The 14646-nt window shown below is 41.6% G+C and overlaps 1 protein-coding gene across 1 annotated transcript in view; it reads left to right on the plus strand.

Annotated features, from left to right (window-relative positions):
* ERICH6B (glutamate rich 6B) overlaps positions 1-14646 on the plus strand; it is a 65603-nt gene that overhangs the window by 40151 nt on the left and 10806 nt on the right. The window contains exon 7 of the mRNA XM_059680858.1: positions 14537-14619. Within this exon, the coding sequence (XP_059536841.1) occupies positions 14537-14619 (83 nt within the window). The remainder of the gene's footprint in view (positions 1-14536; positions 14620-14646) is intronic.

A 14646-nucleotide genomic window follows, 5' to 3' on the forward strand; every position in this document is an offset into this window, starting at 1 on the left:
GTCTACTTATATATAGATCAGTGGGCCTGCACAGTTCAAAGCCATGTTGTTCAAGGGTCAACTGTATGACATCTGGAAAAGGCACAACTATGGGGACAATGAAAAGGTCAGTGGTTGCCAGGGGCTAGGGAGGAGGCAGGAATGAACAGGTGCAGCACAGAAGAACTTCAGGGCGTGAAAATACTCTGTATGATACTATAAGTGAATGCATGTCATTAGACATTTGTCAAAATCCATAGAAGGTACAACACCAAGAGTAAACCCCAATGTAAACTATAGACTTTGCATGATAATGATGTATCGATGTAGGTTCATTGACTATATGAATATACACTAAGGTGCAGGATGGTAACAGTGGTGGAGTGTGTGTGTGTGTGTGTGTGTGTGTGTGTGTGTGTGTGTGTGTGATAGGGCGGGAGATATAGGGAATCTCTGTACTTTCTGCTCAATTTTGCTGTGATCTGCTCTAAAAATAAAGCTTTTTTTAAAAAAATCAATCACATACTAATATTTATGAAGATGGATACTATGAAGTTATAAGTAAAAACTAGTCTCAAAATATTGGTCATTTAGAGTGAGTTAATAATCAGGTCTGAAGCTCAAGAAGGAGACATTGATGTGGGAATTAGAAAGATGTGATAGACTTATGTCTTCTGTAAATATCTATTGAGAATCTACTATGTCAGGCCCTCTTCTGGGTGCTGAGATACAGGGGTAAACATCACAATGCTCTTGTGTCCATAGAACTTCTGTTTCAGTTGAGGAGACAGCCAATATAAAAAATAATAATAATACTATTCAGTGCTATGCCAGGTGTTGGTAGGTGCCATGGGGGGGCAGCATAAGGAGCTCTTGAGTTGTTGAGCGAGAGAGGAGTTGCTCTAAAACCTGCAGGGCAATCTCAGAAATGCCCTTTGAGCCTAGGCATGCATGAAATGAGGGAGTGAGTATGCAAATACCGGGTGGAAGGGCATGCTAACCAGAGCAAGCAAGGACAGCTGCGAGAGGAATAGGCAATGAGCCTCAGTGCCCTGATCAGGTAGAGCCATGTGGGCACAGCAAGACTCTGGATTTTATCCTGGAATGAGGTGAAACATTGGAAAGTCCAGAGCAGGAGACAAACATCACCTGGCTTAGTCCCTAGAAGAGTCTTTCTGGCTGTTGTGTGGAAAATACATTTAAGGGACAAGAATAAAGGCAGGAAGTCCAGTTGGGAGGCACGGCGTAAACTCAGGTGAGAGGTGATGGGCGTCTCTACTAAGTGGTGGCAGGAAAGATGGTGAAAGGAGTCTGATTTGGGATATTTTTTGAAGGGAGAACCAGGAATTGGTTTCCTGTTGAATTGGAAGTGGGGTGTGAGAGAGAAAGAAGACCAAGAGTGAATCTAAGAATTCTGGCATGGGCAACTCAGCAAATGTTATTTTATCATTTACTAAATTGGAGAACACAAGGAAACTAACAGAAACTAACATTTATGTAACACCCATGCAGGCTACAAAGCACTTCCACATATAATGTAAGTGTAGCTTTTCCCAACAATTCCTGTGTGATGTGTGCTATTATTATCCTCACTTTACAGTTGAAGAAAGGGAGGCCCAGAAGAACATACATGACTATCTCAGGACACTGAGCCTGTGTTGGCCAAGGCAATGCTCATTCGCTGCTGAAACATATAAGTCCCAAAGCTAAGTGGCTTAACAACCAGATGCAAGGTTCTTGCTCATGTCACATCTCATCTGAGTCCCACAGCTCTCTGAGCATCCCTCCTAGAGGCTAGCTCTGAGGAATCTGGGTCCTTTTACCATGGGTCTCCACCATACTGGAGTTCTTTGTGTCCAGCATGCACAAGAAGTGAGCCAAGATCCAGGCTTAAATTTCATTAACCACAATGAGTCACATGACCTCACCTAGATGCAAGAAGGCTGGGAAAAGTACTCCTGCTGTGTGTCCAGCAGAAAATGAAAACACTTTTCACTAAGAGGCAAAACAATCAAACATCTTCGAGTAATGAGGGTAAAAATGTAAGAGCTAGAAACGGATACTGTCAGCCCAGGTGTGGACACTCTTGGCCTCCCTTCATCTCTTGGGCCTGCATGTAGAAAGGAAGTCAGTGGGACCAGTCAGAACCTCTACAGACAGAAATTAAGGGAGAGCGGGGGTCTCTTCAGGTTGGAAGCCCCAAGAGAAGCCTTCAGTTTTCACATCTCCCTGGCCTCACCTCCAATCCATAATGAAACCTTCCTTGGTGTCTTGCTCCAACCAGCTAGTGAACTCCTGCCCTGTCCTGCCTCGGACCTTTCGGTCCTGTAGTGTCTGTCCCTCAAGTAAACTTAACTGTGTTCCCTGTAGCCAAGAGGAAGGTTCCCACCAAGATCTCTAAGCAGAGGATCCTTCCTAATTTATCATTCACATCAGACTGCCCGAAAAGGCTGTGAGTACTGGGACATTTGGTTGTTTTTGTTTTTACAAATGGCAGTAAGTTTGGAGTCAGGCAGAGCACTGCTTGTGTGTGCACCCGGCCAGCCCGGAGCCAGTGGCTCCACAGCGGTCAGGGAGAGTTCACGGACAGAGAGCAGCAGAGCAAGCTCACGGACAGCAGCTGCCTCACAGCGCAGGGCCTGCCTGTGAGGCACCGCTTTTTCTCTCGAAGAATTAAAGGAAGGTCCAGAGATATAGTACCTTACCTTTCAGCTCTTAGCCTCATACTCTGTTCCCAAGAAAACAGTGATGGGAGTCAGGCTTTTAGATATGCCACTTATTATGCAGTCATGTGCTGTACAACAATGCAACATGTCTGTGGTGATGCTGAGGTAAACAAACAGCCAGTCATATAAAAGCACAGCGCATTCAGTTATGGTAGTAGACTACACCATCTATGGCTGTGTGTGTGCACTCTGAGATGTTTCCACAATGATGCAATTGCCAAGAGATGCTATTTCTCAGAACGTGTGCCTGTCGTTCAGTGGCACATGATGATGATCTCCTAGTGAGAGAAAAATGGAAGGACTTTCTTTACCTCTGTGTCAGAGATTTTGCTTTTCCCATGGGGTCATTATATGACAAGTGAGTTTGACAAGGAAAAAGCATCTTGAGAAATCTGGCTTTCAGGTGGCTTTTGAAAATAAGGCCTACAATACAAATATCCTCTTCCATGAGCAAGATCTAGAAGCTTTTTACAGGCCATCAGCAGCAAACCAACCACAGATATTCTTACAAGGCACTTTTTTAGGTTAAAAAAAAAAGAAGAAGAGGAGCATTAATTTGTAAACTAAATATGAGCGGTGGCTGAGAGCTTAAAGGTCAGAGGCAGCCTGTTTGCACTAGCGAGCCTGCAGGTTAACGGGAGGGGCTCTCCTCTCGCTGGTAACTTTGTGTAAGTCCTTAGCCTCTCTTAAATGGGGACAGTGATAGTGCCAGTCTTGTGGGGTCACTGTGTTGTGGAAGTAAAGTGTTACCACAGTGCCAGGTGTGGGGATAGAGTCTGTTACAGGACCTTCCCTCCCATAGTGGTTTTCACCCAGATGCCCAGGTTCCTGAGCACTTACAGGCTGTGCCATAGAGAGAACACCCACAGTGACTCCCCAGATAGCTGCCTTTCTTTCTTCTATTGTATTAGATGTTGGCATTCTGCTGCAAGCTTTCTTTATTTTCCTTCTTTATTTTATTTTTATCACCATTTATCCCTCTTCCATCTCCACCCATCCCTCTCACCCCCACAATCGCCACACTGTTGTCCTTGTCTAGGGGTTCTTTCTCTATTTTTTTTCTTTTTTGCCTCAATCCCTCTACCACCAGCCCCAACACCACCCCCACCGGTGCTGTCTGCCTGCTCTCTATCTATGAGTCTGTCTCTATTTTGTTTGGTAGTTCAGTTTGTTCATTAAATTTCACATTATGAGTGAAACCATATGATACTTGTCCTTCTCTGATTGGCTTATTTCACTTAGCATGATGTTCTCCAGGTCCATCAATGCTGTCGCAAAGAGTAAAATTTTCTTCCTTTATATGCCCAAGTAGTGTTCCATTGTGTGCGGTAAATGTACTATAGCTGTTTTACCCAGTCATCTACTGTTGGACACTTGGGCTGCATCCAAATCTTGGCTATTATAAATAGCACTGCAATGAACATAGAGGTACATCTATTCTTTCAAATTAGTGTTTCAGGTTTCTTTGGATAAATTCCCAGAAGTGGAATTTCTGATTCATAAGGCAGTTCCATTTTTAATTTTTTGAGGTATCTCTATACTGCTTTCCACAGTTCTTCTTTGAAGGTTTACAAAACTCCCCAGTGAAACCATCCAGACTATAGCTTTTTGTTGTTGTTGGGATTTTTTTATTGCTGCTTCAATTTCATCAGTTATTATTGGCCTGTTTTCTGATTCTTCCCTGTTCCATTTTGGAAGATTATATTTTTCTAGGAATATTTCCATTTCATCCACATTGTGGGCATATAATTGTTCATAGTATTTTCTTACAATCCTTTGTATTTCTGTGGTGTCAGTTATTACTTCACCTCTTTCATTTCTGATTTTGTTTATTTGGGTCCTCTCTCTTTGTTTCTTGATGAATCTGGCTAGGGGTTCATCAATCTTGTTTATCTTTTCAAAGAATCAGCTCTTGGTTTCATTGATCTTTTGTATTGTTTTTTAGTCTCTATGTCATTTATTTCTGCTCTAATTCTTATTATTTCCTTCCTTCTACTTACTCTGGACTTATCTTATTGTGCTTTCTTTTTTAAAAAAAAAATACTTTATTGATTTTTTTACAGAGAGAAAGGGAGAGGGATAGAGAGTTAGAAACATCAATGAGAGAGAAACATCAATCAGTTGCCTCCTGCACACCCCCAACTGGGGATGTGCCTGCAACCAAGGTACATGCCCTTGACCATAATCGAACCTGGGACCTTCCAGTCCACAGGCCGGCGCTTTATCCACTGAGCCAAACCTGCCAGGGCTTATTGTTCTTTCTAAATCTTTAAGTTATAGGGTTAAATAGTTTATTAATAATTTTTCTTATTTTTTGAAATAGGCCCGTGGTGCTATGAACTTCCTTCTCAGGACTGCTTTTATTGTATCCCATAGATTTAGGGTTGTTGTATGTTCATTTTCATTTGTTTCCAGGAAGTTTTTTTTTATTTCTTTTTCAATCTCATTGGTAACCCATTCATTGTCTAGTAACATGCTATTTAACCTCCATGTATTTGAATGTTTCGAGTGTTTTTAATGTGGTTGATTTCTAGTTTCATGCCATTGTGATTCAAAAAGAGGCTTAATATGATTTCAATCCTCTTAAACTTGTAGAGACTTATTTTGTGTCTTAACATGTAGTCTATCTTTGAGAAGTTCCATGTGCACTTGAGAATAATGTGTATTCTGCAGCTTTAGGGTGAAATGTTCTGTAAATATCAGTTAAATCCATCTGATCTAGTATGTCTTTTAAGGTCTCTGTTTCATAGTTGATTTTTTGTCTGGAAGATCTATCCAGTGATGTCAGTGGTATGTTAAAGTTCCCTACTATGACTGTATTGCTGTTGATCTCTCCCTTAAAGCCCTCCAGAAGTTTTTTATATATATTTAGGTACTCCTATATTGGGTGCATATATGTTTACCAGGGTTATATCCTCTTGTTGGATCAATCTTTTTCTTGTCTCTTTTTATGGCCTTCATTTTAAAATCTATTTTGTCAGGCCCAAACTGGTTTGGCTCAGTGGATAGAGCATCGGCCTGTGGACTCAAGGGTCCCAGGTTCGATTCCAGTCAAGGGCATGTACCTTGGTTGCAGGCACATCTCCAGTAGGGGATGTGCAGGAGGCAGCTGATAGATGTTTCTAACTCTCTATCCCTCTCCCTTCCTCTCTGTAAAAAATCAATAAAATATATTTTTAAAAAATGAAATCTATTTTGTCAGATATGAATATTGCTACCCCAGCTTTTTTCTTTTCCATTTGCATAGAAAATTTTTTCCTAGCCCTTCACTTTCATCCTGTGTGAGTCTTTTGGTTTCTTGTAGATAGCATATATTTTGGTCATTTTTTTTATCCATTAAGTGACCCTATGTCTTTTCATTGGAGCATTTAAGCCATTTACATTTAAGGTTAATATTGATAGGTACTTATTTATTTCCACCTTAATTCTTTTTGCCTATATTTCTCTCTCTCTCTCTCTCTCTCTCTCTCTCTCTCTCTCTCTCTCTCTCTATATATATATATATATATATATATATATATAATCTTATTAGTAGTACAGCAGTCCCTTTAACATTTCTTATAATGCTGGTTTGGTAGTTATAAACTCTTTTAGCCTTATTTTACCTGGGAAGCTCTTTCTTTCACCATTTGTTTTGAATGATAGCCTTGCTAGATAAAGTAGCCTTGGGTTCAGAACCTTGCCGTCCGTTACCTTGAATACTTCATGCCCTTCCCTTCTGGCCTGTGGAATTTCTGATGAAAAGTCATCTGAGAGCTTTATGGGAGCCTGTTTTTCTTTTGCTGCCTTTAAGATTCTCTTTGTCTTTAATTTTTGGCACTTTAATTATGATGTGTGGAATGGGCCTCTTTGGTTTCTTCTTGCTTGGGACTCTCTGTGCCTCCTGAACTTATGTGACTTTTTCCTTCACCAGGTTAGGGACATTTTCTGCCATTATTTCTTCCAACAAATTCAGTTGATTATCCAGGATTTTTTTTTTTATATTTTAGTTGTAATTCCAGCTTGGTCCTGGGAGAGTGTCAGTGTAGCATCCACTTACTCCTTTGCTCACTTTCTTTATTTTCTGGCCTGCCGATGACATGGATATTATTACACTTTGTGTTGTCCCACAAGTCCCTTAAACTGTCCTCCTGTTTTTTTATTAGTTTTTTTTTTTTCATTTTAGTTCTCGGAGTGATTTTTTTCTACCCTGTCTTCTAATTCACTGATCTAATCCTTGGCTTCCAGTAATTTACTGTTTATTCCTTCCAATGTATTCTTTATTTCTGCTATGTCATTCTTCATTTCTGACTGGTCTTTTTTCATAATTGCTATATCTGATAAATTGCTTATCTCCATTTCATTTCTCTCTTCTTCTGGAGAATTCTCTTGTTCTTTCATTTGGGGCTTATTTTCTGGCTCCCATTTTGGCTGCCTGTTTGGGTTTGTTTCTATATGTTCGGTAGATCTGCCATGACTCCCAGTCTTTTGGGAGGGTCTCTGGTGGAGAATAAGATCAGACATTGTGACTGGCCCTGAGTTCTGTGTTTGGAGCTATCAGCAGCCTGCAGCTTGTGGCTCCCTCTGCTGGGGCTGGTTGTTTGGACAGGACCAGGATGCACACCATGGGGTTTTTCTCAGCCCTGTGACCAGAAGCAGATCAGGTAAAGACTCAAAGCACCCAGAGGTCCACCTCTGTCTGCAGCCTGATTGTTATTCCCAGTCTCTTAATAAGCCTCAGGTCCATGCCACAGTGAGGCATAAACTCCACAGGGTGGGGTAAGAGGTTTTCCAAACAGGGTGGGGCGATGCTTCCCCCACCCCCTAGACCAGTGATGGCGAACCTTTTGAGCTCGGCGTGTCAGCATTTTGAAAAACCCTAACTTAACTCTGGAGCCGTGTCACATATAGAAATTTTTTGATATTTGCAACCATAGTAAAACAAAGACTTATATTTTTGATATTTATTTTATATATTTAAATACCATTTAACAAAGAAAAATCAACCAAAAAAATGAGTCCGTGTGTCACCTCTGACACGCGTGTCATAGGTTCGCCATCACTGTCCTAGGCAAAAGCTGCCTGGGTGGTAATAGTCGGCCTGAGAAAGGTGTCCTGTGCAGTATCGGGGAAAAACTCAGCACAGTTTCTGCTCTCCAGGTCCTATCCCCAGAGCCCTCTACCCTAGATTCTCCTCACACAGCTCTAGTCCACTCTGCCCTCCCTCTGCTGGAGCCCAAAGTGAGTGGCTACACACGAAATTTTGTGCATTGGCCCTTTAAGAGGGTGTTTGCATTTCTAGCCATCTCTCTCTGCCAGACAGAAAACCTGCTGCTTTTCACAGCCAGATATTATGTGGGCACCTTTCTCTGTTCTGGTGTTCTGGACTTGGGAACCTAGTTTGGGGTTTGGCCCGAGTTTTTAGTGGGGAACCACCCTCCCACCCACACACACAGCTGAGATATCCCTCCAGAAATTCAACTGCTGTCTGTGGGAGCCTGGCCAGCCCTCTCGCACGTCCACACTTCCTCCCAGTCTCTATGTGGTCTCCACTTTACATCCTTGGTTATCAGGCAGCCGATCAATGATTGACCTATGAACTATGAGGTCATGGTTCATTCCCAGGCAGGTCATATGCGTGAGTTGATTCCCCTGTAAGGGGCGTGCAGGAGGCAGCCAATCAATGATTCTCTCTCATCATTGATGTTTCTATCTCTCTCTCCCTCTCCCTTCCTCTCTGAAATCAATAAAAATATATCTTTTTTCTTTAAATTTGCTTTACATATTTAGGTGCTCCTATGTTGGGTGCATAAGAGATTAGAAGGGTTATGTCCTCTTGTTGGGTTGCTCTCTTTATCATTATGTATTATTTAAAAAATAATATATGATTATTGATAGGTGTGTTTTTAATGTTATTTTCTTATTTTAGATATATTCCTATTTTTTTCTTTTTCTCCTCCTCCTTTTCTTCCTCCTCTTACTTCTTCTTCTTAGAGTAAGCCCTTTAACATTTCTTGTTATTCTATACTGGTTTAGTGGTTACAAACTCCTTTAGCTTTTCCTTGTCTGTAAAGCTATTTCTCCTTCAATTGTAAATGACAGCTTTTCTGGGTAAAATAGTCTTGGTTGTAGGTCCTTGAATATTTCATGTCAATCCCTTCTGGCCTGAAAGTTTCTGTTGAGAAATCAGCTGACAGTCTTAGGGGAGCTCCTTTGTAGGTAACAAATCACTATTTCTTCAATACATCCTCGATTTTTTGCTCTCTCTTCTTCTTCTGGAACCCCTATGACATGGATTTTATTATGCACCATATTGTCTTAAAAGTTCCTTAAACTATCCTCATTTTTTTTAAATTCTTTTTTTTTTCTGCTCTGATTGGGTGTTTATTTCTAGCTTGTCTAAATTGCTGATTCAATTCTCTGCTTCATTGAGCCTACTGTTTATTCCTTTCAGTGTATTCTTTATTTCACATATGGCATTCTTCATTTCTGACTGGTCTTTTTTATGCTTTCTATGTCCTTTTCCATGCTGTTGAGCATCCTTATGATCATTACTCTGAACTCTATATCTGACATATTGCTTACCTCCACTCATTTAGCTCTTCTGGAGAATTCTCTTGTTCTTTCACTTCGGGCCTGTTTGTTTTTTTTTTACTACCTCTTTGTAGTTTTTTTCCTATGTATTAGGTAGATTTTCCACAACTCCCAGTCTTGATAGGGTGACCTTATATAGTAGGTGACCTGTGGGACCCAATGGCACAGTCTCCCTGATCACCTGAGCTGAGTGCTCAAAGAAAGTTCCTTATGCACATATGTGGGCCTTCCTGTTGTCATTGGGTCTTGATTGCTATTGGCTCATTTGTGCAAGGACTTGACCCTCAGGTTGGCTGACAATGAGGCTCAACCCCCAACACAGCATGCAAGTTTCTGTGCAGGTGCTTTTCACACAAAGCAGAATTTGCCTCAGCAGGTTTTGGTGCCTCCTGAGATCTCCCTGTGGATATGCTGCTTATGAAGCTTATTGGATCCTACTCTGTTATTCTCTGAAACTGGCCACTGGGTGTACTGGTTCTGAGCCTCTTTGGAGGGACTCTGGTGCAGGCTAATGTCAGACATTGTCTGTGACTGGCCCTAGACAACCTGTTAGAGCTATCAGTAATCCTGCTGCAAGCTTTCCTGAATAAAGGATTTTTCAACTCTTTTAAACAATAGTTTGAAGATCACTGATTTGGCTTCTAGTTAAAGTAATGTGGAAGGCTAGATGACCTAAAAAGCTGGCTCTAAACACCTGGGAAATTTAGAGAAAATGTAAAAAGCGTTCCTTTAAACACAGAGTAGCGTGTGTAAGAAAGTAAGAGAAATAATACCAGAAATAGAGAAAACCCAAAAAAGCAGAAGAGTGAGAGTGTGAACGAGTGTGGTTGAGGTGGGGGTGTATGATGGGAAAGGGAGGGGAAAGATCAGGTGACCAATGTGTTCTGATAATCCAGGAGCATGAAACAATTGGAGGGCATGCATCTTTTTCAAGCAGACATGAAATAGCTACAATGATTGATCACACACTAAGCCACAAAGCAAACCCCAGCAAACACTAAACACTTGATATATAGCCTATGCCTCTTACCCGAATGCATTTCAATTAGTGATAATAATAACATAACCAAAAGCAACTGGTATGTTGTAAATTTTAAAACACATTTGTAAATAACATTTTTTAAATGTGTTTTTATTGATTTTAGAGAGGGAGGAAGAGATAGGGAGAGAGAGATAGAAATATCAATGAGAGAGAAACATTGATCAATTGCCTCCCCTGGATGCCTCCTTCTTGAGATCAAGACCACAACATGCAAGTTGTGCTTTGACTAGGAGTCAAACCGGTGCAATAACCTCTTGGTTCAAGGGTCAACACTCAACCACTGATCCACACCCGCTGGGCAATAACTTTTGTGTTAAGGAAGAAATCATATTGGTAATTTGAAAATATCTAGAATGGAATTGGAGGTAAGTATCTATACTCGTGTGAAACAGCTAAAACTGTATTTTGAGAGAAACATTATAGCTTTAAATGTTTATATTAAAGAAAGAGGAGGAAGAAGAAGACAGAGAAGAAGAAAAATGAAAACCAATGAGTTCAACATTCAATTCAAGGAATTAGAAAAATTAAATAAAGTAATATAGAAAACCCACAGAAAGTAGATGCATACAAATAATCATGATAAGAGCATAAATTGATACCACAGAAACCAAAGAATTAATAAAATACACAAACTAAAAGCTGATTCTCTGAACAGACTAGTAAAATGGGCAAATGTTAGGTCAAGGTTGGTCTGAAAAAAAAGAGAGAGAGAGAAGATATTAATAATATAAAGAAGGAAGACAAGGACATAACTACAGAGGCAGTAGAAGTTTTTTAAAACAGTATAACAGTATATGAAAAATTTTTATAATAATACATTTGAGAAATCAAAATGGCGGCATAGGTAAACAACGGAAATTGCTGCCTCGCACAACTACTTCAAAAATACAACTAAAAGACAAAATGGGCATCATCCAGAACCGCAGGAAGGCTGGCTGAGTGGAAATTCTACAACTAGAAGGAAAGAGAAAAGCACACTGAGACTCAGAGGAGGTACAGAAGGAAAGTGCAGAGGTACAGAGGCACATGTAGAAAGGGCTGGCAACTGAGGACAAAGCTGTCTTTTTGAATCTGGAGGGAATCATGAGCCCCCGACTGCTCAGAACTCCAGTTCTGGGTGAGTCTCTGGGGACCCAGACTCATACAGGAGAAACTGGACTGTCTGGCATCGGTTGGAACTGGAAGGCAGCTTTCTCTCAGAGGTGCTTGCAGCGATTACCGGGACACTCTTAGGGTAGGACTGAGGAGCAGCCATAGCTGCTTGCTCCACCCTGTTGATCCCCTGAGACCCTGCCCCACCCAAGCTGTGAGCAGAGGCTTTTGCATATGAAAGGCCTGGCCCTTTGCAATCTGAAAATTACTGAACAAACTGCAGCTGGGTCAGAGAGACCCAGAACTTCCAAAAGAAGGCCCAAGGCCTCACAGCAGCTTGCATTGCTTCACAGCAGGGCCTCATCTGGGCACCTTCAGACCCCAAAGAAGAGGAATCTGCAGATCTCTCCATAGCTCCTGCTGGGTAGCCTCAGGCAGAGGCTAGATTAGCACCTCCTTAGATCCAAGAGCCAGTGTACCCAGTGATCAGAGTGGGACCATCCAGATTACAACTCCTCAGATCCATAAGGGACACATTCAGGGGGGCAGACTCAGTGAGCACCAAAGCCCCATTGAAGCAAGTCTTGCCCCAGAAGGGTGTCTCCAGCACAGAAGTTCTCCCACTGCAGACACAGCTGATTCTCACAGTCAATTGGCCTGGAGGTCAATTCCTCCCAGTGATACCTACAACAATCAAGGCTTAACTACAACAAGACTGTGCACAAAGCCCACAAAGGGGTGCACCAAGAGTGTCCACCACAAATAATTGGGGAGGCTGAGCCACTGGGCCCTATAGGACACCTAGCACAGAAAGCCACTCTATCAACACAGGGAAGTAGCCAAAATGCGGAGACAAAGAAACAGGTCACAAATGACAGAAATGGAGGAAAGCAAACTACAGGATATAGAGTTCAAAACCACACTTTTAAGGTTTTTCAAGAATTTTCTAGAAACCGCCAATAAATTGAGTGAGACCCTCAAGAAATCTAGTGAGACCCTCAAGGATATGAAAAAGGACCAACTAGAAATTAAGCACACACTGACTGAAATAAAGAATATTATACAGACTCCCAACAGCAGACTAGAGGATCACAAGAATCAAGTCAAAGATTTGAAACACGAAGAAGCAAAAAACAGAATCCAAAAATATGAAGATAGTGTAAGGAGCCTCTGGGACAGCTTTGAGCATACCAACATCCGAATTGTGGGGGTGCCAGAAGAAGAGAGAGAGCAAGATATTGAAAACCTATTTGAAGAAATAATGACAGAAAACTTCCCCTACCTGGTGAAAGAAAGAGACTTACAAGTCCAGGAAGCTCAGAGAACCCCAAACAAAAGGAATCCAAAGAGGACCACACCAAGACACATCATAATTAAAATGCCAAGAGCAAAAGACAAAGAGAGAATCTTAAAAGCAGCAAGAGAAAAAAAGTTAGTTACCTATAAGGGAGTACCCATACGACTATCAGCTGATGTCTCAACAGAAACTATGCAGACCAGAAGGGAGTGGCAAGAAATATTCAAAGTGATGAATAGCAAGAACCTACAACCAAGATTACTTTACCCAGCAAAGCTATCATTCAGAATTGAAGGTCAGATAAAGAGCTTCACAGATAAGAAAAAGCTAAAGGAGTTTACCACCACCAAACCACTATTATATGAAATGCTGAAAGGTATCCTTAATAAGAGGAATAAGAAAAAGGTAAAGATACAAATTATGAACAACAAATACACATCTATCAACCAGTGAATCTGAAAATCAAGGGAATAAATAATCTGATGAACAGAATAAACTGGTGAATGTAATAGAATCAGGGGCGTAGAAAGGGAATGGACTGACTATTCTAAGGGGGGAAAGGGGTGGGGGGTGCGGGAAGAGACTGGACAAAAATCGTGCAGCTATGGATGAGGATAGTGGGGGGGGGAGTAAGGGCAGAGGGTGGGGTTCGAACCGGATGGAGGGGAGCTATGGGGGGGGGGGGGGAGAGGAACAACTGTATAATCTGAACAATAAAGATTTTTTTAAAAAGGGAAAAATCGGAAAAAAATAATACATTTAAAAATTTACATAAAATGAACAATTTCCCAGAAAAATATAATTCACTCAGATTCAAGAAAAAAATAAGCCCTGATCGGTTTGGCTCAGTGGATAGAGCGTCGTCCTGGGGACTGAAGGGTCCCGGGTTCGATTCCAGTCAAGGGCATGTACCTTGCTTGCGGGCACATCCCCAGTAGGGGGTATGCAGGAAGCAGCTAATCGATGTTTCTCTCTCATCGATGTTTCTGGCTCTCTATCCCTCTCCCTTCCTCTCTGTAAAAAATCAATAAAATATATATTTAAAAAAAAGAAAACCCTGAATATTCCCCCCAAAAAAGATACATTTAACCCCTAACTCCCAGTGCCTCAGAGTATGACCTTATTTGGAAAATTGGTCTTTGAGGATGTAATTACTTAAGATGAGGTCATATAGGAGTAGGGTGGGCCCCTACTCCAATATGACTGGTGTCCTTACAAGAAAACAGCCACGTGAAGACACAGAGACACAGGGGGAGAAGGCCACATGAAGGTGGAGGCAGAGATTTGAGCGATGCAGTACAAGTCAAGAAAAAAAGGAATCTCTCCATCACCAGAAGCCTGGAGTGCGGCATGGAACAAATTCTTCCTCAGAGCCGGCAGGAGGAACCAACCCTGCTGACACCTTGATTTCAGGCTTCTGATCTCCACAGCTGTGAGAGAATACATTTCTGTAGATTCAAACTGCCCAGATTATAGTTCTTTGTTATGGCAGCCCTAGGAAACAAACAACCAATAACTACTGCAGTGATTGAAATGATAGTTTAAAATCTGCATGTGCGGCTGAACTTCCCCCCACCCCCCACCCCCCACACGCACACATACACACACATGCACACAGAGTGATCCCTTTCAGCCTCCTCATCATATGGACAAGTAATCTGAGGCCCTGCGAGAGCTCCCGTACAGATTACCTCGCAGGTTGATGGCAATGATGGACCCAGTAGTGATGGGTCGGATAGGTCCCAAGCACTCTAGTGACAACCCTGTACTCTAAATTGGGACAATCAACCCCTGAACACTTTTCACAGGCTTGTTTTTTCTTTCCAGGTGTTTGAAGATGTAAAAGTAATTCTCTACCCCAATGAGAATATCTTCCGAATTCTCTTTTCTGATCAATCAGGCCAGATATAGTATCCACTGGAGCACAAGGACACCTA

This window comes from Myotis daubentonii, chromosome 2 (genome assembly GCF_963259705.1).
Source record: "Myotis daubentonii chromosome 2, mMyoDau2.1, whole genome shotgun sequence".
Lineage (NCBI taxonomy): Eukaryota > Metazoa > Chordata > Mammalia > Chiroptera > Vespertilionidae > Myotis > Myotis daubentonii.